General features: G+C 64.5%; 4 protein-coding genes across 4 annotated transcripts; 1 reads left to right on the top strand and 3 right to left on the bottom strand.

The window, feature by feature from the left end:
* Positions 1-574: 574 nt before the first annotated feature.
* On the bottom strand, positions 575-4,698 carry LMF2 (lipase maturation factor 2). Its single transcript, XM_049771567.1, has 14 exons — positions 4,605-4,698; positions 4,247-4,500; positions 4,138-4,166; positions 3,833-4,041; positions 3,569-3,747; positions 3,186-3,318; positions 2,726-2,860; positions 2,550-2,655; positions 2,390-2,486; positions 2,121-2,303; positions 1,876-2,044; positions 1,449-1,560; positions 1,265-1,361; positions 575-1,179 (listed from the first exon to the last, which is right to left on the bottom strand). Exons 1-14 carry the CDS (start codon positions 4,696-4,698, stop codon positions 874-876), a joined length of 2,103 nt encoding a protein of 700 aa, XP_049627524.1. The 3' UTR covers positions 575-873.
* Positions 4,699-5,389: 691 nt separating this feature from the next.
* On the top strand, positions 5,390-13,024 carry NCAPH2 (non-SMC condensin II complex subunit H2). Its single transcript, XM_049771763.1, has 19 exons — positions 5,390-5,511; positions 8,513-8,614; positions 9,601-9,656; positions 9,743-9,824; positions 9,953-10,021; positions 10,109-10,188; positions 10,262-10,524; positions 10,624-10,754; positions 11,060-11,128; positions 11,277-11,340; positions 11,467-11,574; positions 11,696-11,749; positions 11,835-11,905; positions 11,984-12,080; positions 12,167-12,232; positions 12,304-12,359; positions 12,431-12,532; positions 12,618-12,767; positions 12,842-13,024. Exons 1-19 carry the CDS (start codon positions 5,404-5,406, stop codon positions 12,980-12,982), a joined length of 1,869 nt encoding a protein of 622 aa, XP_049627720.1. The 5' UTR covers positions 5,390-5,403; the 3' UTR covers positions 12,983-13,024.
* A 65-nt stretch (positions 13,025-13,089) lies between these two features.
* On the bottom strand, positions 13,090-17,256 carry LOC126006167 (thymidine phosphorylase-like). Its single transcript, XM_049771498.1, has 10 exons — positions 17,088-17,256; positions 16,800-17,002; positions 16,257-16,355; positions 15,799-15,928; positions 15,532-15,650; positions 15,103-15,265; positions 14,786-15,016; positions 14,556-14,696; positions 14,323-14,477; positions 13,090-14,184 (listed from the first exon to the last, which is right to left on the bottom strand). Exons 1-10 carry the CDS (start codon positions 17,254-17,256, stop codon positions 13,102-13,104), a joined length of 2,493 nt encoding a protein of 830 aa, XP_049627455.1. The 3' UTR covers positions 13,090-13,101.
* Positions 17,257-17,579: 323 nt separating this feature from the next.
* ODF3B (outer dense fiber of sperm tails 3B) lies at positions 17,580-18,989 on the bottom strand. The gene is made up of 6 exons (XM_049771772.1): positions 18,849-18,989; positions 18,559-18,762; positions 18,283-18,387; positions 18,081-18,202; positions 17,824-17,988; positions 17,580-17,704 (listed from the first exon to the last, which is right to left on the bottom strand). The coding sequence occupies exons 1-6, from the start codon at positions 18,961-18,963 to the stop codon at positions 17,624-17,626; spliced, it is 792 nt and encodes a 263-aa protein (XP_049627729.1). The 5' UTR covers positions 18,964-18,989; the 3' UTR covers positions 17,580-17,623.
* Positions 18,990-19,413: the final 424 nt, after the last annotated feature.

Below are 19,413 nucleotides of genomic sequence, written 5' to 3'. Positions count from 1 at the left end.
ATAGCTGTGACTTTTTTTTTGAGGGGGGATCACTTTTTTTTTTTTTTTTTTTTTGTACTCAGGTGTTCCTCCTGGCTCTGCCCTCAGAAATCACTCCTGGCAGGCCTGGGGGACCATATGGGATGCCGGGAATCGAACCGGGACCTGTCCATGGTTGGTTGTATGCAAGGCAAATGCCCTACCACTGTGCTATTGCTCCGGCCCCTGGCTGTGACTCTTCATTGAAAACCAAGCACCCAAAGGAAAACCGGTCAAGTCCCAACCAGACTGCCCGACAGTGACATCAGACATGCCTTCTCTCTTCCCACATTCAGGGCACACAGGTGCCCCACTGAGCTGCTCAAGCAAGGCCTGTGGTCTGTACCCCTGGGTCTGTCCCGACAAGCAGAAGGGAGCAGGAGGGGCCTATTCTGTTGAGTTCTTGGCTCCCAGGGGCTCCAGGTCACTGTGTCCTCTCTGGCCCCTGATGCATGACCAGGTAGTGAGTGGGCCAGGGAAGTGGCCAGCTGGAGTCACTGTGGGCTATGTCCACTAGAGACAGACAGGCCTGGCCAGGGGAAGGATACATAGGTAGTTAAATATAAAGATCCCTTTATTAGTGTGTGGGCCCGAGAGCAGGCCTGGGAGGGCCCCTCAGCTCTGTGCTGAGAACTGGGGTTCCAGATTGCTGGAGAAGGCGGAGGGAATAGGTCCACACAGTCCTGCCGATCTAGCCACCAGCTCTGCACCACCATTGGGTTGGAAATGGAGAGTCCAGGGATGCCCAGGAAGGGGCAGCCACTGGGTAGAGCAGCATTAGCTGCCTAAGGCACTGTGGTTCGGGGTGAACATTGGGCTTCGGGCTTGGCCCTGGGTCAGGCGGTGGACTCAGGGCTACTTCCTCCGCCGGGAAGCCCCAGAGCGGGGGCTGGAGCTCTGGGGTGAGGGGGTTGCCTGCTTGCGGGCACTTCCAGAATCCTTCTTGGGAGACAGCTGGGGCTTCTCTTCCCGGGGAGCAAGTTGGGATGGCCGGGCTGGGCGGTGGCCCCAGAGGGCCTGGAAGATCTTGATGACCACAACAGCAGCAAGGAGCCCCCAGAGCAGCGTGGGGGGATCCAGGGGCAATAGCTGCTCCCGCACCCAATGGAGACTTTGGGCCAGACTGTTAGTGGAGTTGCGGGCCCGGGGTGGGCTCTTGTCCTGCATGGGTGGGATTGCAGGTGACCACTAGACAGGGACAGCCATCTACCCGCCACCCCGAACCCTGCTAATCAATCCCCACTACCTGGAGGCCAAACTGCCAGAGCAGCGAGTCCAGCGTAGGGTCCCCGAGGCTCACGGATGGAAAGAACTCCTCCACCCACTGCCTGCGCCACCACCTCCTGCCACACGTAGGTCAGGGAGGTCAGGCTGCAATGGGGTCCTGCCCAGGGGAACCCCAGTCCCCAGCCTCAGCCCCCAGGCCTCACCGCTGCTCCCCAGGCTGTGAGAACCAGTATTTGTAGCGCTGGGCCCGCAGGTAGGTAGGGGGATGCTGGTGGAACGGGTACCTGGCTGGCTCGTTTTGGATGAGGCGGATCACTGGAGACAGGGGAGAGGGGTCAAAGTGGACCTTTCTTGCAGCCCACTGGGGGCAGTGTTGGGGCTCTGTGAGGCCCTCCCCAAAGACCATGCCATGTGATCCAAGCCAGGAGAACCCTCCCACAGGACCAAAACCCTGGGGTCTCGCCTCTCCCAGGAGGCCATGCCCCAAAGTAGATGCCCTCCCTGGCCCACTGCTTCAGGCTCCTCCCACAAGCCCACACCCATGGCTCCACCCTCCCGCACGACCACGCCCCGTGACATGACCCTCCCACAAAGCATCGCCCTTCACTGGAAGCCCACCCGGGGCCACACCTGGCTCCTTGCCCTGCAGCAGGCGGTGAACCAGGCTGGTGAACCAGGGGCTCTGGGTGTGTGGGCCCAGGGCTGCAAACCACATCTGCCAGTCCAGGCGCGGTTGGTGCGGCGTCACGATGGGGGGCGGCCGGCTCATATTTCCAGGCTTGTACATGAACTCCACCTCCTGGTGTTCGGAGGCCATCAGCACCAGCGGGACCTGGTACTCCTTCCCCTCATCACCACCCCTCTAGGGGAATCACCGTCCACTGCCGCCCATCGTAGCTGCCCTCCAGCACCACTTCGGGCCGCCCGCCCACGCCGGTCATGCGGCGGAAGAGGCCATAGGAGCTGGTGAGCTGCAGGTGGCCAACTGTGTCAAACAGGCGGTGGGCACCTGTCCAGAGGCGGCTGTGGCTCTCGGGCTCCACGTAGGAGTACGGCACCTGGAAGCGGCAGACAGGGGCTCAGCTCGGCTGCTCTGGTCCGCTACCCCTCGCTCCCTTCCAGGCCTGCTGGAAGAACGACCTACCAGGCTGACGATGAACATGGCCACCGTGGTGGTGCCCACAATGCACAGTTCAGAGGCAGCAATCAGCTTCGGAAAACATCCTCGGACCTGTGTCCACCTGCGGGACCATGCGTGGTGAGGCCCGCCCCGCCCTTGTCCCCGTCCACCCCCATCCACCTACCTCCAGAGGGCCGTCAGCAGCTCCCAGGCGAGGGAGGCCGCACCCAGCCACATGGTGGGCAGGGTAACCGTCTTCAGCCACTGTGAGAATTGGTGGAAGGTGAAGGCTGTGGAGAAACAGGAGTGAGGGGTGGTCCTGCCATTCCCCCACCATTCCCCGCAACCCCTGGCACTCACTGGTCCTGGACTCCACACTGTGCTTCTCCCAGTCCACCTCCAGGCCGAAGAGGCACACAGTGCCGTAGGCCAGCAAGCCATAGACACCCAGTTCCAACATCAGCGCCAGCGAGTCCAGCAGCGTTTTGGAGCAGGCTGAGGGTGAGAGTGGCAGCCTTTGGCAGCGGGGTCAGAGGAACGTGTGTGTGTGTGTGTGTGTGTGTGTGTGTGTGTGTGTGTGTGTGTGTGTGTGTGTGTGTGTGTGTGTGTGTGTGTGTGTGTGTGTGTGTGTGTGTGTGTGTGTGTGTGTGTGTGTGTGTGTGTGCGCGCGCGCGCGTGCGTGCATGTGGCTGGGTGGGAGAAGGGGCAGGTCAGAGGAATGTGTGTGTGTGTGTGTGTGTGTGTGTGTGTGTGCGCGCGCGCGTGCGTGCATGTGGCTGGGTGGGAGAAGGGGCATGTGGCCAGCTGAGCAGGCACTCACAGGCAGGCGTCCTCCGGCGACGACTGTGGCCAGCTAGGTGGGCATCGTCCAGGAGGGCCGTGCTGAGCACCAGCGTGAGCAGGTTGAAGAAGTTGTAGTTGCCGGTGATGATGATCAGCATTTGGAGCAGGACCTGGCAGGGGTTGGCATTGGTGCTCAGAGTTTTGGCCCCTTCCAGGCTCTCTCCCACCTCCCCCTCTGCTTGACCCCATCCCGACCGCCCTCCGTCCGTGTGCAGGCTGACCTGGATTTCTGCCCCACCTGCCTGGTCCCAGGCTCAGCCTTACGCCCACATTTGCTTCCTCGCCCTCCTGCCCCCGGCTCTCCTTCAGCAGGACCCGGTGGCCATGCTGTGGGCCGCTCCGGCCTGTTCCCCGGCCCACCTGGGAGTAGAAGGCGGCCAGGCGCAGGCGGCGGATGGGGGCGAAGAACAGTGGGGGCACGGCCACCTCGATGAGGAAGGTGGCGACCACGCTGAGTCTGTGCAGCCATAAGGGCAGGTGGTGGGCATACCAGGCGGCGGGCGTGGGCAGGCACTGCGTCTCGTAGTGATAGGTGAGCGCTGCGGGCGGGCACGCACCAGGGTCAGCTGGGGGGGCGACCCCTGGACCCCCACAGCCGGCCCTGTGTCTCCAGGGGACCCTCACCGGTGAGCCCCCACCACGTGGGGCAGCGGCTGGTCAGCTTGACCACGCCCGAGGCGAACATGAGCCGGAAGAAGAGCCAGCGCACCAGCCAGAAGGGGAGGTCCTCATGGGGCAGACCCCAGGCCGCCTTGGCCTGCTTGCGGTGGGGGGGCCGCCACAGGGGGGCCACCAGCACGGCCAGGAAGCCGCTTTCCAGCAGGAGGGAGTCCCTGTGGGGAGGAAGGGCGGCAGCCTTCAAGGTCGGCCCTGGGGACCGCAGAGGCGGGCGGGCGGGCGCTCCTTGCCCTAGCGTGCCCATCACTCACCACTGGAAGTAAAGGAACACTTGGCCCACCTGCGGAGAGAAGGAAGAGCGAGCGGTCGGGTCGGGTCGGGTGGGCCAGGCCGGGGCGCGGGCAGCGGGGCCCCACTTGCCTGGCAGGCGGACCGGTAGGCGGCCCAGAGCAGCAGGAAGGCGAGGAGGTGGCGCAGCGGGCGCAGCAGCAGCGCGCCCAGGGCCAGCAGCGCGCCCAGCAGGCTCAGGAGCTCCAGGCCCTGCGCGGTGTCCAGCCCCAGCAGCGGCGCCTCCCACAGCAGCGTCGGGGCCTCCCACAGCTGCCGCCAGCGGCCCTGGCCCCGCGGGCGCAGCGTCCTCCGGGCGGGCAGCACGCCCTCGGCGCCGTAGAGGCCTGCGGGAGGGCCGGTCAGGGCGCCGCCGAGGGAGCGGCGGAGGGGACCCCCGCGGGCCCCCGCCCCGCCCCGCCCCGCCGCCGTGGAGCCCCTCGCCCCTCACCGGGGATCTGCGTGTAGAGGGAGGCGAAGGCGAACAGGAACGCGGCGGCCACGCCCTGCAGGAAGAGCTGCTGCGGGAGCCGGGAGCCCGCCATGCCCGCCCGCTGCCGGCGCTGCGCCGATGCTGCGCGGATGCAGGGCTGCAGGACCCCGCCGGCCCGGCCCGGCCCGGCCCGGCCCGGCCACGCCCGCCCGGCGGCACGCTCCGCCCACCAACTCCCGGCCCGTCCCATTGGCCACCCGCCGCGTCCTTCAGCCGAGGCGAGCTCCGCCCTCCTCTCTGGGGCCACGCCCACCCGCCCAAAATACCCCGCCCTCCGGTCTCACGTCCCGCCCCCACGGCTGGCGCCCCGCTCATTGGCCGTCCGGCCCGTCTCATTGGCCACCCGCCGCGTCCTTCAGCCGAGGCGAGCCCCGCCCTCCTCCCTGTGGCCCCGCCCTCCGGTCTCACGTCCCGCCCCCACGGCTGGCGCCCCGCTCCTCTGGCCGTCCGGCCCGTCTCATTGGCCACCCGCCTCGTCCTTCAGCCTGGAACCCCGCCCACCCGCCCAAATACCCGCCCTCCCGCTCCGGCTCCCGCTCGGACGCCAGTCTCCGCCCCCTCGACAGCCAGGCCGTCCCGCCCCCGGAAACGCCGCGGCGGTCGAGGCGCGCTGGCGTCATCAGCGTGCGCGGCCGCCCCCGGGCGGGAACGGAGAAATGGCGCCAGCGGCCGCGGCGAGCTGAGCAGGAAGCTGGCTCCGGCTCCGGCTCCGGCTCCGGCTCCGGCTCCCGGGACCGCCGCCGCCGCCCGCCCGGACATGGAGGACGCGGAGGCGCGCTTCACCCACCTGCTGCAGCCCATCCGCGACCTCACCAAGAACTGGGAGGTGGACGTGGCGGCGCATCTGGGCGAGTACCTGGAGGAGGTGCGTGGGCGCGGGCCGGGCGGCGCCTTGCTCTGCGGAGCTTCGTCTTCAGGCTCCCCCCACCCACCCTAGCCTGTCGGACGCCTGTCGACCGGCTCCTCCTGCCCGGTCCCCGTCGGCGGGGTTAGGGTCGCCCTGTCAGCCCCTCGGGCGCGCCTCGCTCGCATCCATCAAGTAGGGCGAAGTGGGGCTTCCGTTCCCCTGCGTGTGCTGCCTTTTCTTGCGCGGACCCGGGTCGGGTCGTCTTACAGTTCTCCAGAACCTGCTGTTGTAAGCTGCTCCCCTCGCTCAGACATTTCCTGCTACTCTGCGAAAAAGTTACGGGAAAAGTCGTAGTGGTCTTACACACGCCTCTGGGTCTGTAAATAGAGTGCTTGTCTTGCAGCTCGAAGTCCTGGGCTCTGGGTTGTTTGATCTCTCTCTCTCTCTCTCTCTCTCTCTCTCTCTCTCTCTCTCTCTCTCTCTCTCTCTCTCTCTCTCCTCTCTCTCTCTCTCAACCCTGCCTCCCACTTTAATTATTGATTAATTCATTCATTTTTTGTGGCCATACCCTGTCATGTCCTGCCATAATCAGGATTCCTAGTTCTGCCATGCCTATAGTCCTGTCATGCGCAGAACTAACTCCTGGCTATGTGCTCAAGGATGATTTCTGGCCGTGCTTGGGGAACCATAGGTGGTGCCAGGGACCCATTCTTAAGTTGATTACATGCAAGGCAAGAAAACACTTTATACTGCTGCACTTCGTTTTTTGGGGAGCAGTGGAGGGCCACACCTAGTGGTGTTTAGTTTACTCCTGGCTGTGAGCTCAGGGATCACTCCTTCCCCACTGTGTTATTGCTCCAGTCCCCCCACCACCACACTTTTGTTTTGGCTCACTTTTAAGTTTTGCTTTTGCAGTCTGCAAATTATATCTCTAATTCTCACTAGCTGGCAAGCAGTGAAAACTACTGTCAGTTCTGACATTCTTTTTTTTTTTTTTTTTTGGTTTTTCGGGCCACACTCGTTTGATGCTCAGGGGTTTACTCCAGGCTAAGCGCTCAGAAATTGCCCCTGGCTTGGGGGGGACCATATGGGACGCCTGGGGATCGAACCGTGGTCCTTCCTTGGCTAGCGCTTGCAAGGCAGACACCTTACCTCTAGTGCCACCTCGCCGGCCCCAGTTCTGACATTCTGTGCTTCTAATTTTCTGTTGGGGCCACACTCGGGTACTCAGGGACCACTCCAAGTAAGCCTTGCGGTGCTTATACGGTGGGGGAGCGTCTGTGGTGCCAGGGATGGAAACTGGGTGCCTTTCCTTCTCTGCCATCATTCTGTTATCTTAATCTAGCACCTGTTTACCATGTTATACATAGGCAACCTTTAGAACCCAGCTCCAGATGTTCCATTTGGTTTGCTTGTGTGTGGACAGGAGCTCACTTGATACTCTGCTGAAATTTTACATGACCATCTAAGACTTAGTATGTTTAAAGTGAGTTCTTAGCTGTTCTTCTCGGCTTCCCGCCTTCCTGATTTTAACTAATGTCCCTGCTCCCCCAAGGTAGAAGCTAAGGGCTGTCCCATGAAACCCCTTACCCACGCGATCGCCTGTGGTCATTTATACTCCATCTTCTTCAGTTGTGGGTTTTATGATTTTAGACATATTCATTTTTAATTTATGATTGACCATTAGTAAATGTTTGTTTAGTTTTGGGCCACACCCAGCGATGCTCAGGTATTACTCCTGCCTTTGGGTCTGGGATTTGCATTCAGGGATTACTCCTGAAGCTTCTTGGGGATCAGATGGGATGCCAGGGGCCAAACCTGAGTCTGCCATGTACAAGCCAAGAGTCCTCCCCACTGTGTGACTGCTCCAGCCCCAGTAGATGTCTGTACACTTGCCTCCTGTACCTTTATCAGGCAAAAAAAATGTTGCAGGTAGAAAATGTGTGAGACCCTGAGTCGCTAGCAGATGTCTTCCAGGCTTCCCCAATTCTCCATTTTTCTGCTCAGGTCCCTGTGATCCTGACGTGCCCCACGTTCTTTGGCCTCCTGGTTCCTTTTCAGAAAAGTGTAGTGTACTCCCCTTTACCAGCCAAGGCATAAAAGAACATTCCAGGCAGAGAACATGGGGCTAGATGTTATGGGACAGGGTAGGGCCTGGTAAAGTGCGGTAGGGGCTGGTGGCCCGTGTGCTCCCCTGAGCAGGAGACTGACTGGTGCAGGGCGTGAGGGTGATGCCCATGTGCAGAGGTGAGTCAGGTGGAACAGGGACACCGTGTGGGAGGAGGAGACAGGTCGGTGCACATGAGTGGGGTGAGTGGCGGGAAGGAGCTGAGATCCTTGCTAGCCTGTGGCTACCTCAACCTCTTTTCTGCATCAGCCCGGCCTGGTCTTTACCTCCCATTCCAGCTGGGCACCGAACCGAGCTGAGAGCTTCCCTCCCGGTTGGGGCATAACTGGGCCAGTGGCAGGCAGGACGCTGGGTACATGGAGCTTCTATGCTCCCTCTGGAGAAGCTGGTAAGAGGCTTACAGAGGGGCCGGGCAGTGGCGCTAGAGGTAAGGTGCCTGCCTTGCCTGTGCTAGCCTTGGACGGATCGCGGTTCGATCCCCCGGCATCCCATATGGTCCCCCAAGCCAGGAGCAACTTCTGAGCGCATAGCCAGGAGTAACCCCTGAGCATCACTGGGTGTGGCCCCAAAACAAAAACAAAAACAAAAACAAAAAAGAGGCTTCCAGAGCTGCTGGCCTATGCCAGAGACTCAGGTTCCAGGAGCTGCAGGGCTGTGGAAGCACCAGAAAGCACCCTCTGAGGCTCTTTGAGCTTTTGCGATTTTGCTGGGAGCCTCTTCCTGCTGGGTTCCAAGCTGTCAGACTGGGGAGGGCTGTGTGGCACCTCTTGCTGAGGCCTGGCACTGCGGCCTGTCGGGTCATAGGAAGAAGTTGGCATCCCACTTCCGCCTATCAGAGGAAGAGTGGAGGGGCCCAGACCCACTCAGCCACCCCTGCTTGGTGTCTTGTAGCTGGACCAGATCTGCATTTCCTTTGACGAAGGCAAGACCACAATGAACTTCATTGAGGCCGCGCTCCTGATCCAGGGCTCTGCCTGTGTTTACAGCAAGAAGGTGGGTGTCTCCCTAGTGCTGTACCTGTTTCCTGGCAGCTCAGCTCCCCTTCTCTATCACATTGGTCCCACGGAGGACGCTCCTAAGGGGGCAGGGGCAGAGCTGGCAGCACTGACCAGGCTGGCACCAGGGGCAAGAACCTAGGGGAAGCAAGGCTGTGCCTAAGAAGATGGGCCCCCCTAGATGCCAGGCCTGCCTTGGTGTTTTGGGGGGGGGGGGCCCGTAGCTATCTCATGAGAGTTCATAGGCTGTAGCTGGAGCTGTGTGGCCTCGGACTGTTAGAGTTCGAGTTGACACTCGGCGCTGAGAGTCAAAGACCACCTCCGATTTTCAAGGTGCGAAAGGGAGTTTATTCGGTTAACCGAGGTCCGAGCGAGCCTCATCCCACTAGGGGGCCTTGGCAAGGACCCTGAGTCAAATCTTCAAGCATTTTATGTAGAAATTACAAGCATTAACAGAACATTAACAGAACAATCATTTCATTGTGTAGTTGTCTTAATTGGTCACTGATTTTTCTGGCTCTAGGGATACAACAATTCGAACCCTGGTTGTGTGTGTGTGGGATCTCTGATTCAGACCTTGGTCATTAAGGCATCTTCTCATTCAAACTTTTGGTTTTCCAAGCTCAACCCTAGTTCCTTATTCCTGGAGGTCACCAACTTGGGTTTTATTTCTGAGTTCATTCTTTCTCTTCTTTCAGCCAGGAGTGGAAAAGCACCATTTACTATCATTTGGGCTTGTCTTAGTCTAGAGTTCCTTATAATGGACTTATGGGGAGAATCTTGTTCCTTACAGGACTCACACGGGCTCTGGAATTGGGGTGTAGTGGCTGGTCCTGAGGGGAGAGAGAGGGTGCCAGGAAACAGCCAGGTGGAAGTGTGTGGGAGGTACTTGGGTGCTCAGGGCCAGTGCGTGTGGAGCTGCGTCTGGTGTGGAGCCCCGAGGGTGCCCTACTTGCATCTTCAGTGCTCGCCTCCCCTTTCCAGGTGGAGTACTTGTACTCACTGGTCTACCAGGCTCTTGACTTCATCTCCGGGAAGAGGTGAGGACGGGGCGGGCCCACGGTGGTGGTGACCACGTCTGCACCTTGGGCTCCTGCCCTGATGCCTGGCATGGGCTCTTTTGCAGGTCGTCCAAGCAGCTCCCCTCAGAGCAGGGTCAAGCAACCAGTTGCGACCTCTCCTCAGGAGCCTCCCAGGTGCAGGATGAGGTAAGGGTTCTCTCATGTGGGCTCAGCTTGGTGCCAGAGGAAAGTCCCTCAAAGGCCGCTGACCACGGGTTCTAGGGGAGGTTCCTGCTTGCCGGTGGCCCTGTCCTTGAGCCACGTGTTCCCCACAGTTCCTGTCACTGGACAAACTGCCCTACTCCCAGACCAACTCGTACCCGCGGGCCAGCCAGGAGCCCAGCGTGAGTGCCTGAGGGGGCGGAGGGCAGGATGGCACTCCCGGGGCCCAGGGCGGTGTGACAGCTCATCCCAGGTGTCCCCCTCCCCAGGAGGTGCTCATCATTCCACTCCTGCCCATGAGCCTGGTAGCCCCTGATGAGCTGGAGAAGAAACAGCACCCACTGTACAGGTATGGCTGAGCCCAGGAGGGCCTGGGGCCAGCAGGGAAGCCTCTCTGAGCCTGGCTGTCTTTGCCAGCGCAGCTGTAAGGGGGAGATCCTGGCCAGCCGGAAGGACTACCGGATGAACACCAGCACCCCACACCTGCAAGGCACCTTTATGCTGGAGCCCCAGGGCCTGTTGCCCATGGAAACCCCGAGAGAGACACAGGGTGAGACGCGGCAGGAACCAGGGACATCCCAGCTGCCCCTTCAGTCCCTTCCTGCTCCCGAGGAGCTGCCCATGGACGTCTCTGTGTGTGCGAGTCCTGACCCCGGCCCTGCGCCCAGCTGCCCCCAGGACCCAGGTAAGGAGAGTCCATCCAGCCTGCCCGCCTTCCCTCCCCACTCCCGAGACTGAGGGCTGTTTAGTCTCAGGCTGACCCTTCTCTTGCTCCCCCGCCTAGGTCCCTCCCTGGATGTTCAGATGCCTGGAGAGGGGGGTGAGGATGATGATGTGGGCTGGGGGGAAGAGGCCCCATCCTCCGTGCCTCTCCCGGAAACACAGGAGCCCGGGAACCCGCAGCAGATGGGGCAGGTGGGACAGGCAGGCCCCCAGGGTGCAGCCCCAGGTGGTAGTGGGTGGGGCATGAGGGGCCTCCTCTCCTTCCTGTCCTGTGTGTTGCGTTGTGGCTACACACAACTGGGCCTTTGCCCACTGGAGAAGACACTGAGGTGGGATGGGACGGGATGGCTGACCAGCAAGAATCTGCCACACTTGTCCTTTCTGGAGTCTCCTGAGAACAGAAGGTTCTGTCATCTATTCTTGGCTCCTCCCAGTCTGCCTGAGCTTGTGGGGTGCCCAGAGCCTTGGGTGGGATCCCGAGGCAGCATTCCTTGCAGGACATGCAGCCCCGGAAGTACCTGCTGCGCGAAAGGAACAGGGCACTGGAGCCTGCGTCTCAGCTGAAGGTGAGGGGCCCAGGACTCTCAGCCTGCACTGCATTACCCCAGAGAGGACCCTTGCTTGCCAGAAACAGGTTCCTCACTTGCAGTCCCAGGGTTTTGGGGGTGGCAGGGGGCCATCCCACACCAGCGTCTGCTTTGTTCTGTGCAGAAGATTCCAGACCCCTGGCAGAGCCTGGATCCCTTTGATTCCACGGACTCAAAGCCCTTCAAGAAAGGTAACAGGATGGCGGAGAGGCCTCGGCTGGTTCGAGGACTCTGTGTGTGTGTGTGTGTGTGTAGGTGTGTAGGGAGGGTACATGCGGGTATGTGTGTGTTCAGTTACCAACAGTCGCTGCCCGTAGGCCGGCCCTTCTCTGTGCCCCCCTATTTGGAAGAGGTTCCAGGGCAGAAGCGGAAGAAAAAAGGTGCCCCCAAGCTGCAGAATTTCCACCAGTGGTACCTGGCAGTCTGTAAGTGAGGTACAGGGGTATAGGATGTTTCCATAAGTGGTTCCTGTGAGGGGTGGTGTCACTGGGTGGGTGTTTCCGCCCATGGGGTAGAAGAGGCTCAGCCCCACACTGCATCTCGCAGATGCCAACAATGCCGACAACAAGAAGTCCCAGAGGAAGGGCCTGTCCTTTGTAGGTAAGTCCACAGCTGGGCTGTGGGTGAGTGGGGCCTGCTGGCCTTCCTGCCCACAGCCTGCGAGTGCTCACGGGTCTGCTTGCAGACATGGAGGTGCTGTACTGGAAGCATGTAAAGGAGCAGCTGGATACCCTCCGCAGGGTGAAGAGGCAGCAGGTAAGCACCAGCCCTAGCCACGACGGCCCCTCCTGGCCCTTGAACAGCGGTCAGCTCCTCATACACATTTCATGGCAGGCGGCTTCACCGTGGCTGCCAGGGGCAGAGGACGAGGGGCTGGAGCCAGTAGAGGAGGACCGGGGAGAAGACCCCCCAGAGGACCTGGGGGATGCCGGTGGGTGCTATGGGCCTGGTGGGGGAACAGGATGGGTGAGAGCCTATGCCACTGACCCATGCTCCTGTCGGGCTGTCTCCCAACAGACTTCTTAGAGGCTGAGGAATGTGCAGAGTTTGAGGGGACAAATCCTGAGGATGCTGAAGGCTTGGGTGAGTTTGGGGCCTGGGTGTGGGCTGTGGGCTCTGCCTTGTTGGGCTGTGGTTCTAATTGTTTTTTCCAGAAGCAGACGCCATGCCTACACAGCTGAGTTATGAGGAGCTGGTGCGCAAGAACGTGGTAGGTGAGGGGAAGCGAGTGGGCGGGCGGGCATGGGGGCAACCCAGAGGCTGGAGCCTGCTGTCCCCTAGGAAGTGTACATAACGTCTTCCCAGAAGTTCGTCCAGGAGACGGAGCTGAGCCAGCGCATCCGTGACTGGGAGGACATGGTTCAGCCCAGGCTCCAGGAGCAGGTATGGGTGACTGGGTTGGGTGGGCATGCTGGGATCTGCCCACCCATTCGGGGCTTGCCCAGGACCTGTGTCCCGTGCCCCCCAGGAGCAGCATGTGGTCTTTGACATCCACAATTACGAGGACCAGGTGATCTCCAGCTTCAGCCAGCTGGAGCAGTGGTGCCCCTTTGCCAAGCTGGTGGAGGGCCAGCCGGCCTTCGAGGTGTGCCGCTCCATGCTAGCCTCCCTGCAGCTGGTGAGTGGTGCTGGGAGTGGGCAGCGGGGTACCAGGCAGCTGGGGGTGGGACTCCTGACACCGTCTCCTTGCAGGCCAACGACTACACGGTGGAGATCAGACAGCAGCCAGGGCTGGAGGCAGCTGTGGATACCATGTCCCTGCGGCTGCTCACACAGCAGAGGGCCTACCAGCGTTTCCAGACCTACACGGCCCCCTCCATGGCCCAGCCCTAGGCCTGGCGCCGCCCCCTGCCCCTAATAAAACGTTGCCACCCACCTCCCTGAGAGCCGCTCTGTGCAGAGGCCACAGGGCACCACGAACGCACGCACGCCAAGTTCTCTCTGTCCCTGCTTTAATGACCGGGCTCGGACAGGACGCTCCGGAAGGCGGCCATGTGGCCCCGCACGCTGTCCTCGATCTGCTGGGCCGAGCGCGAGCGGCCGTAGTAGTCCGTGAAGAGGCCGTCGGGGTTGAGCAGGTAGATGGCGATGGAGTGGTCCACGATGTAGTCCTGGTCCTCGTCCTTGGGGCCGGCGCTGTAGTAGACGCGGTAGCTGCGGCTCACCTGGGCCACCTGCTCGGCCGAGCCCGTCAGCCCCAGCAGCCGCGGGTGGAAGTCCCGCACGTAGCGCGCCAGGGCGGCCGCGTCGTCCCGCTCGGGGTCCACGGTGACGAAGAGGGGCTGCACGGCGGGCAGCCCCGGCTCGGCCTCCAGCCGCCGCACCACCTGCGCCAGCTTCTCCAGCTCGTCGGGGCAGATGTCGGGGCAGTGCGTGAAGCCGAAGTACATGAGCACCCACTGGCCGCGGAAGTCGGCCTTGCGCCGCGGGCGGCCGTGGTGGTCCAGCAGGCTGAAGTCGCCGCGGCCCACGGCGGCCTGGCGCAGGGCTTCGGTGCGCAGCTCCCGGCGCCGCCGCTCCTTCTCGCCGCGCAGCGCCAGCCACGCGCCGCCCAGCCCCGCGCCCGCCAGGGCCGTGACCAGCAGCCGCGTGCGCAGCCCCGGGCCCCGCGGCCCTCCCGGCCGGCTCGGCGCGGCCGGCTCGGCGGCCGCGGGGCCCCGCCGGGACAGGGCCAGGGCCAGGGCCCGGGAAAAGGAGGCGGAGGCGGCCGGCCGCGGGAGCCGGCACAGTCCCCGCCCGCGGAGGCGCGCGGAGGCCCGCGGCAGCAGCGCCCAGGCCATGCCCGGCGGCGACCCGACCCTGCGAGGGAGCTCGGCGCCCGGGGGCGGAACCCCACGCCGGGGACCCGCAGCCGGCCAAGTGTCTGCAGAGCCCGGTCCCGCTTTCGGGAGCCTCGCCTCGCCTCGCCTGCCGGCTGCCCCGGCCCTCGCGGGTGCAGGCCCGGCTCTGGGTCCCCGCAGGCGCTCCCGGCCGGCTCCGCACCCGTCCCACGCCGCCCCGGCCCGGGCTTGCGCTCGGAGCGCGGCGCGGCGCGCCTGCGCAGACCGCGGGGAGGGCGGGACTTCCGGCGCCGTGAGGCCCCGCCCGACGCAGTGGGACGCCCAGTCGGACTGCTCGGGTTCCGGCTTTTATTGTATTTATTTTCTTTAGTGCGCTTGCGCGGGCGCGGGCGCGGGCGCGGGCGCGGGCGGGGGCAGCAGCAGCTCGGCGAAGGGCGAGGGCGCGGCGAAGGGCGCGCGGTCCGAGAGCACGAGCGCCCCCTGCAGGGCGCGGCGCTGCGCGGCGCCGAGCGCGGGCGCGTCCAGGTGCACGCGGAGCCAGGGCGTCCCTGCGGAGGGCGGGCGGCGAGAGGTCAGCGAGGGCGGCGCGCGTCGGGCCCGGCGCGCCCGGGGACGCGCCCGCTCACCGCGGCTCACTCGCCGGCCCACGGCCACCAGCAGCTCGGCGCCCACCCCCGGCCGCAGCGGCTCCCCGGCGCGGCTGCGCCCCGCGCCCAGCTCGTGCAGCACGCGCGCCAGCGGCAGCGCCCGGACCTGCTCCACGGTGCCTGCGGAGGGAGGACGGAGGGAGCGCGGGCCCGGACTCGCGGGCAGCCCGAGGGCAGGCAGGCAGGCGCCCGGCCCCCCGCTCGCTCACCGTCCCTGGGCGCGCGCAGCTCCTCCTGCCGCCGGGCGCGGGGCAGCAGCTGCCGGCGCTGCTCGGGGGTCCCCCCGCACAGGGCGCGCGCCAGGCCCGGCTCCACGCCCTGCCCCGCCAGCATCCGCTCGAAGCGGGCCCGCGCCGAGCCGTCGTCCAGCGCGGCGGCCACCTGCGCGGCGCCCGCGTCCTGCGTGTCCGCCCGCCCGCTGAGCCAGAGCAGGGCGGCACCTGCGGGCGGGAGCCGGTTCGGACCCCGGGCCGGGCGCTCCGGGAGGCCCCGCCCCCGGCTGTCCCCCGCCGGCCCGCCCCCTCACCGAGCTGCGTGACCAGGACCCGCAGGTCCGGCGGGCCCGCGCCGTCCAGGCACCGGAGCGCCTCTTGCACCTCCAGGGCGTTGCCCACGCTGCGGCCCAGAGGACTGTCCATGGCCGTGAGCGCGGCCGCGACCCGCAGCCCCAGGCCTGCCCCGACGCCCACCTGCGCGAACAAGGCCGGCGGTCGTGCCGGTACCTGCTGTGGTACCTGCTGCGTCCTGACCCGCGGGTCTGAGGCCTCAGGCCAAGCGCGAGCCAGTGACCGGGTCTGCCTTGTCCCAAGATCACGCATGAGGGGCTGGGGAGCTCAGGGAGGGGCTGGTCCCCGCGGGTGTGGGGTTCGAGGCAGTGTGGATGGATCAGAGGGGCGGGGGCACCCCGAGGGAGGTCCACTAAGGATCGCTTCCCAGAGCATGCATGGGGCCTCACCAGCGTCTCCGCCAGCTCCCGGGCCTGGGCCTGGTCGGGGAAGAACGCGGCCCCTCCGAACTTCACGTCCACCACCAGCGCCGACAGCCTCTCCACCACTTTCTTGCTGAGGATGGAGGCTGCAGTGTCAGAGAGGCTGCACTTGAGAGCTGGCCTGGCCTGGTGCCTCCAGCTAGGTCAGTGATGAGGGGCTAAACATTGTGCCCTGTGATAACGACAGGCCTAGGGACGACCATCAGAGACCGCGCGAGGCAGGGGCCGGGTCACCTGTGATGAGTGGCAGGCTGTCGATGGTGGCCGTCACGTCTCTGGCCGCGTACAGGAGGCCGTCTGCAGGGACCAGCTGCTGGCTCTGGCCCACGATGCAACAGCCCACGTGTTCGAGCAGCTCTTGCATCTGACAAGCCCCATGGAGTCAAGCCTTGCCTGTGACCCTCAGTGACCCCCCACCAATCGCTGGTCTAGTCCCCAGCAGCCTCGACAATCATCCACAACCTTAACCGGGTAATGAGATTCAGATAAATCATTGTCTGGGTGCCTGCCAGGGACCCTGGCCAGCATCCTGTGGCCCATTAATGATTGCCAACGGCTCACAGCTATTGACCAAGACCCGGGTTATGATTCCAAAGACCGATGACCATAACTGATCGATGCCCGTGTTAGTGACTCCGATTAGTGACCCCGCAGAGGTCTGGCCGTTATTTCCGCCAGTAGCTCTGTTCTACCTTCTCCGGGCTCTGGAGGACTGTGAACCCAGGGATTGACTCCAGTTTATCCAGGGTGCCCCCCGTGTGCCCCAGGCCGCGGCCGCTGATCATTGGAACCTACAGGGCAGGGATGGATGTGGGGAATGCGGACACACCTGCATCATTGTCGGCCCCCATCCCTGGGAAGTCAGGGTTTCTATCCCCCCATCGTCCCTCTGTTGCCGGCTGGGTTGCTGTGGGTGCAGGTGTGTATTGGGTGCTTGCAGGGGTGCCCAGCTGCTGGAGAGAGCACTGAGGGTAAAATGCCCAGTTTGGTGGTCGGGGTGGTCGGTAGAGAGGAGGCAGTTCCTTGTGCCTGGAAATGTGACTACGGGGAAACAGGGATATGGGTGTCATTGGGGAGGAAATGGGAAGGCAGAGCTGGGTTCTTTGGCACTGGCAGGGGCAGGCTGAAAGAACCCCTTGCTTCTGCTTCTGGGATCTCTAGGCCAGGCTTTCTTTTCTGTCTGTCCCTCAAGAGCAGGGAAGCCGCAGGTGGGCTCTGGAAAGGGCTGATCTCACCTTGCAGCCGCAGGCCGCCAGGGCAGGTGCCAAGACCAGACTGACTTTGTCCCCCACGCCCCCCGTGGAGTGTTTGTCCACCAGCTGTGGGCGCCAGGCCTCAGGCCACTGCAGCTGCTGCCCGGAGTTGGCCAGGGCCTGGGTCAGCGCCTCCGTCTCCTCCATGTCCATGCCTTGCAGCCGGATGGCCATGAGCATGGCGCCTAGGCATGGGATATGGCGATGTAGGACCAGGCAGGGCTGACGTGGCCATCCGGGTCAGGGCTGGCCACCCCTTTCCCCACACACCGATCTGCGGGCCCTGCGCGCTCCCGTCCACCACGGCGCGCACGAAGCTTCGGATGTCCTCATCGCTCAGGCGCTGGCCATCGCGCTTCAGGCGGATGAGCTCGGGGAGCTGCCGGAGGTCACCCTGACCCGGGGGCCCTCCCCTCGGGAGGTCACCAGGAGCCGCCATTGCTCGGCGCTGCAGGGACACCTGGAGACGCACCCGGAGCCTCGCTCGCGCCCTCCCGCCCTCCGGCCCACGACTGCTTATGGGTCCCCGGTGCGTTTGGCGTCCGGAGCCCGCTTACCAGCACCCTGGCGCGCACCTGTCCCGCACAGCCGCCCCGGCCGGACCCTCCTCGGGCTTCCACCGGCTTCCTCCCGCCTGGGCCGAATGGAACGCGGACACCTAGCAAGGGGCGGTCCCAAGGATTTGGGCCGGGTCGCTGCCCTCCCCGCGCCCAATCCCCGACGGCCCGGCGCAGGGCGAGCACAGAGAGGCGGACACGGTGCTGATTGGTCCCAAAGCTTTAACCAAGGCTGCGGGGCGCGGCGGGTCACTTCTCGGGGTCGAGCATCAGCGGGGCCAGGTAGTCCGAGTGCCGGATCCCGAAGCTCCATCCGCCGGGCTTGCGGCTCTGCGTTCCCAGGACACGTCGCTGACACGCGGAGAGCGGCCGGGCCCGGTCCCCTTTGCCTTCCAGCCCCAAACCTCAGGCCTCCGGCCCCGGCTCCCTCAGCCCCTTCTTGCTCGGACCCGCGACCCTGGACTCCACGGTACCTGGTCCACATTGTAGGCCGCCGGCCCTGGCTTCTGGGAGTGGTCTTGGGGGAGTGAAGTGCGCGACAACATGGTGAACTGGGGCGGCCGGGGCTTGTAGACGCCCGTGTTCACCACGTGGTAGGCGCAGGGGCCTGGGGTCTGCGGGGCAGAAGGTGCGCTGGATGCGGCCTTTCCCGACGCGTCCCGGCCCCACCCCGGCTGCCCCGGGCGGGCCCCGCGCTCCTGCACACCTTGCTCAGGTCCTCCAGGAAGCTGCCCACGGGGCTGCGGCCGTACATGGAGTAAGTCGGGGCTGAGACTTTACTAATCAGCTTTGGCCCCAAGAGCGTGGGCACCTTGTAGGCCGCCGGGCCTGGGGGGTGAGCAAGCGAGGGGGCTTGGTGGGGTGCGCCCCGCGTGCCCGCCGCGTCCAGGGAAGGTTTCCCGTCTCACCTGGGATGTGCGTGTCCGAGTGCAGGCCCCAGTTCCGAGGCGCTAAGGAGTACCGGGGCGCGCTGGGGTAGGCCACGTTCCCGGCCAGCTCGGGGTGGTACTTGCCTGCGGGGTGGAGCGGGGCGAGGCGTGTGAGGTCCTGGGGCGCTTGGGAATCCGTGTCACACCTGGGGGACTGCGCCCGGGCCACGCCTGGTGCCTGCTAAGCCCACCCTCTAGCCCCCAGAGGTGGGGATGGGGCGCCCGTCTGCAGCCGGCTGCACCCAGGGTCCTGACCCGGTCCCGGAGTGCAGAAAGTCGCGGAGGCCCGCGGGCGGCCGTAGATGGAGAAGGCGGGGCTGCAGTCGAGGCCGCGCGCCGTCATGTGCGGTGGCACCAGGTACCCCGGGCCTGGGCCGCACTGGGCAGAGCCGGTGGGGAGGCGCGAGCCGAAGGTGAAGGCCGGGGCGCGGGTGCGCGACGGGTCGTGCAGGGTGTAACCTGCGGGGCGGGGTCACGCATCACCATCACGGGGGGCTCAGCCTCCCCGCGCTCCGCAACCTCGCTCCCGCCCGTTCCCCGCGTACCGGTGTTGGGGGGCAGCAGGTACTTGGGCCCGGGGCCGCTGTAGAGCGCCGCGATGGGGCCCCGCGGGCGGTGAGGCCGCCAGGGGCCCACCCACACGTCCGAACCGGAGCCCATGGCGCGCTGGCCTGCGCTCTCGGCTCACCTGCGGACACACCGTGGCGGCCAGCCCCTCCACCCCGAACCCCTAGTCCGAATTCCCTCCCCGACCTGTTCCCCGCGAGCCCCAAAGCCCACAGTGGCTTTCCTGGGCCCCCGGGGCAGGAGGGATTCCACGCGCCCTCGTGGAAGGGACTTTCGGGGAGAGGGGGCGATGGGAGACCCCGCGGGCACTGACCTGCTCAGGCGCTGGGTGCCAAGCTCGTCCCGCCCAGATGAGCCGCAGCCCCCATTGTTTTCGGGTCCTGCCTCCTGGCAACCGGGCTAGTCCCCGGCCTGGCTCCACCCCTCACTGGCCTCCAGGACTTCACAAACACTCAGTACCCGGGACGGGACAGATCTGGAGCCTGGAAATCGGGATGAGAGGAAAGATTCAGACCAGACACAAAGCTTGACCCGTGCCGGGTG

This window comes from Suncus etruscus, chromosome 4 (genome assembly GCF_024139225.1).
Source record: "Suncus etruscus isolate mSunEtr1 chromosome 4, mSunEtr1.pri.cur, whole genome shotgun sequence".
Taxonomy (NCBI): Eukaryota; Metazoa; Chordata; class Mammalia; order Eulipotyphla; family Soricidae; genus Suncus; species Suncus etruscus.
Note: the sequence above shows the minus strand (reverse complement) of the source record. Positions and strands in the feature narration are given on the sequence as shown.

Excerpts from the sequence above, each read along its gene's own strand:
- LMF2 (XM_049771567.1), bottom strand. The coding sequence starts at position 4,698 with ATGGCGGGCTCCCGGCTCCCGCAGCAGCTCTTCCTGCAGGGCGTGGCC. Across the intron at positions 4,167-4,246 it reads CCTACCGGTCCGCCTGCCAG|GTGGGCCAAGTGTTCCTTTA; the intron begins GCAAGTGGGGCC and ends TTCTCTCCGCAG. Across the intron at positions 3,748-3,832 it reads CACGTGGTGGGGGCTCACCG|CGCTCACCTATCACTACGAG; the intron begins GTGAGGGTCCCC and ends GCCCGCCCGCAG.
- NCAPH2 (XM_049771763.1), top strand. The coding sequence starts at position 5,404 with ATGGAGGACGCGGAGGCGCGCTTCACCCACCTGCTGCAGCCCATCCGC. Across the intron at positions 11,341-11,466 it reads CTCAAAGCCCTTCAAGAAAG|GCCGGCCCTTCTCTGTGCCC; the intron begins GTAACAGGATGG and ends CGCTGCCCGTAG. Across the intron at positions 11,750-11,834 it reads GAAGGGCCTGTCCTTTGTAG|ACATGGAGGTGCTGTACTGG; the intron begins GTAAGTCCACAG and ends GTCTGCTTGCAG.
- LOC126006167 (XM_049771498.1), bottom strand. The coding sequence starts at position 17,256 with ATGGCGGCTCCTGGTGACCTCCCGAGGGGAGGGCCCCCGGGTCAGGGT. Across the intron at positions 17,003-17,087 it reads CGCGCAGGGCCCGCAGATCG|GCGCCATGCTCATGGCCATC; the intron begins GTGTGTGGGGAA and ends TCCCATGCCTAG. Across the intron at positions 16,356-16,799 it reads TGGCGGCCTGCGGCTGCAAG|GTTCCAATGATCAGCGGCCG; the intron begins GTGAGATCAGCC and ends CCTGCCCTGTAG.
- ODF3B (XM_049771772.1), bottom strand. The coding sequence starts at position 18,963 with ATGGGCTCCGGTTCGGACGTGTGGGTGGGCCCCTGGCGGCCTCACCGC. Across the intron at positions 18,203-18,282 it reads CTCGGACACGCACATCCCAG|GCCCGGCGGCCTACAAGGTG; the intron begins GTGAGACGGGAA and ends CTCACCCCCCAG. Across the intron at positions 17,705-17,823 it reads CGTGGAGTCCAGGGTCGCGG|AGCCGCAAGCCCGGCGGATG; the intron begins GTCCGAGCAAGA and ends CTGGGAACGCAG.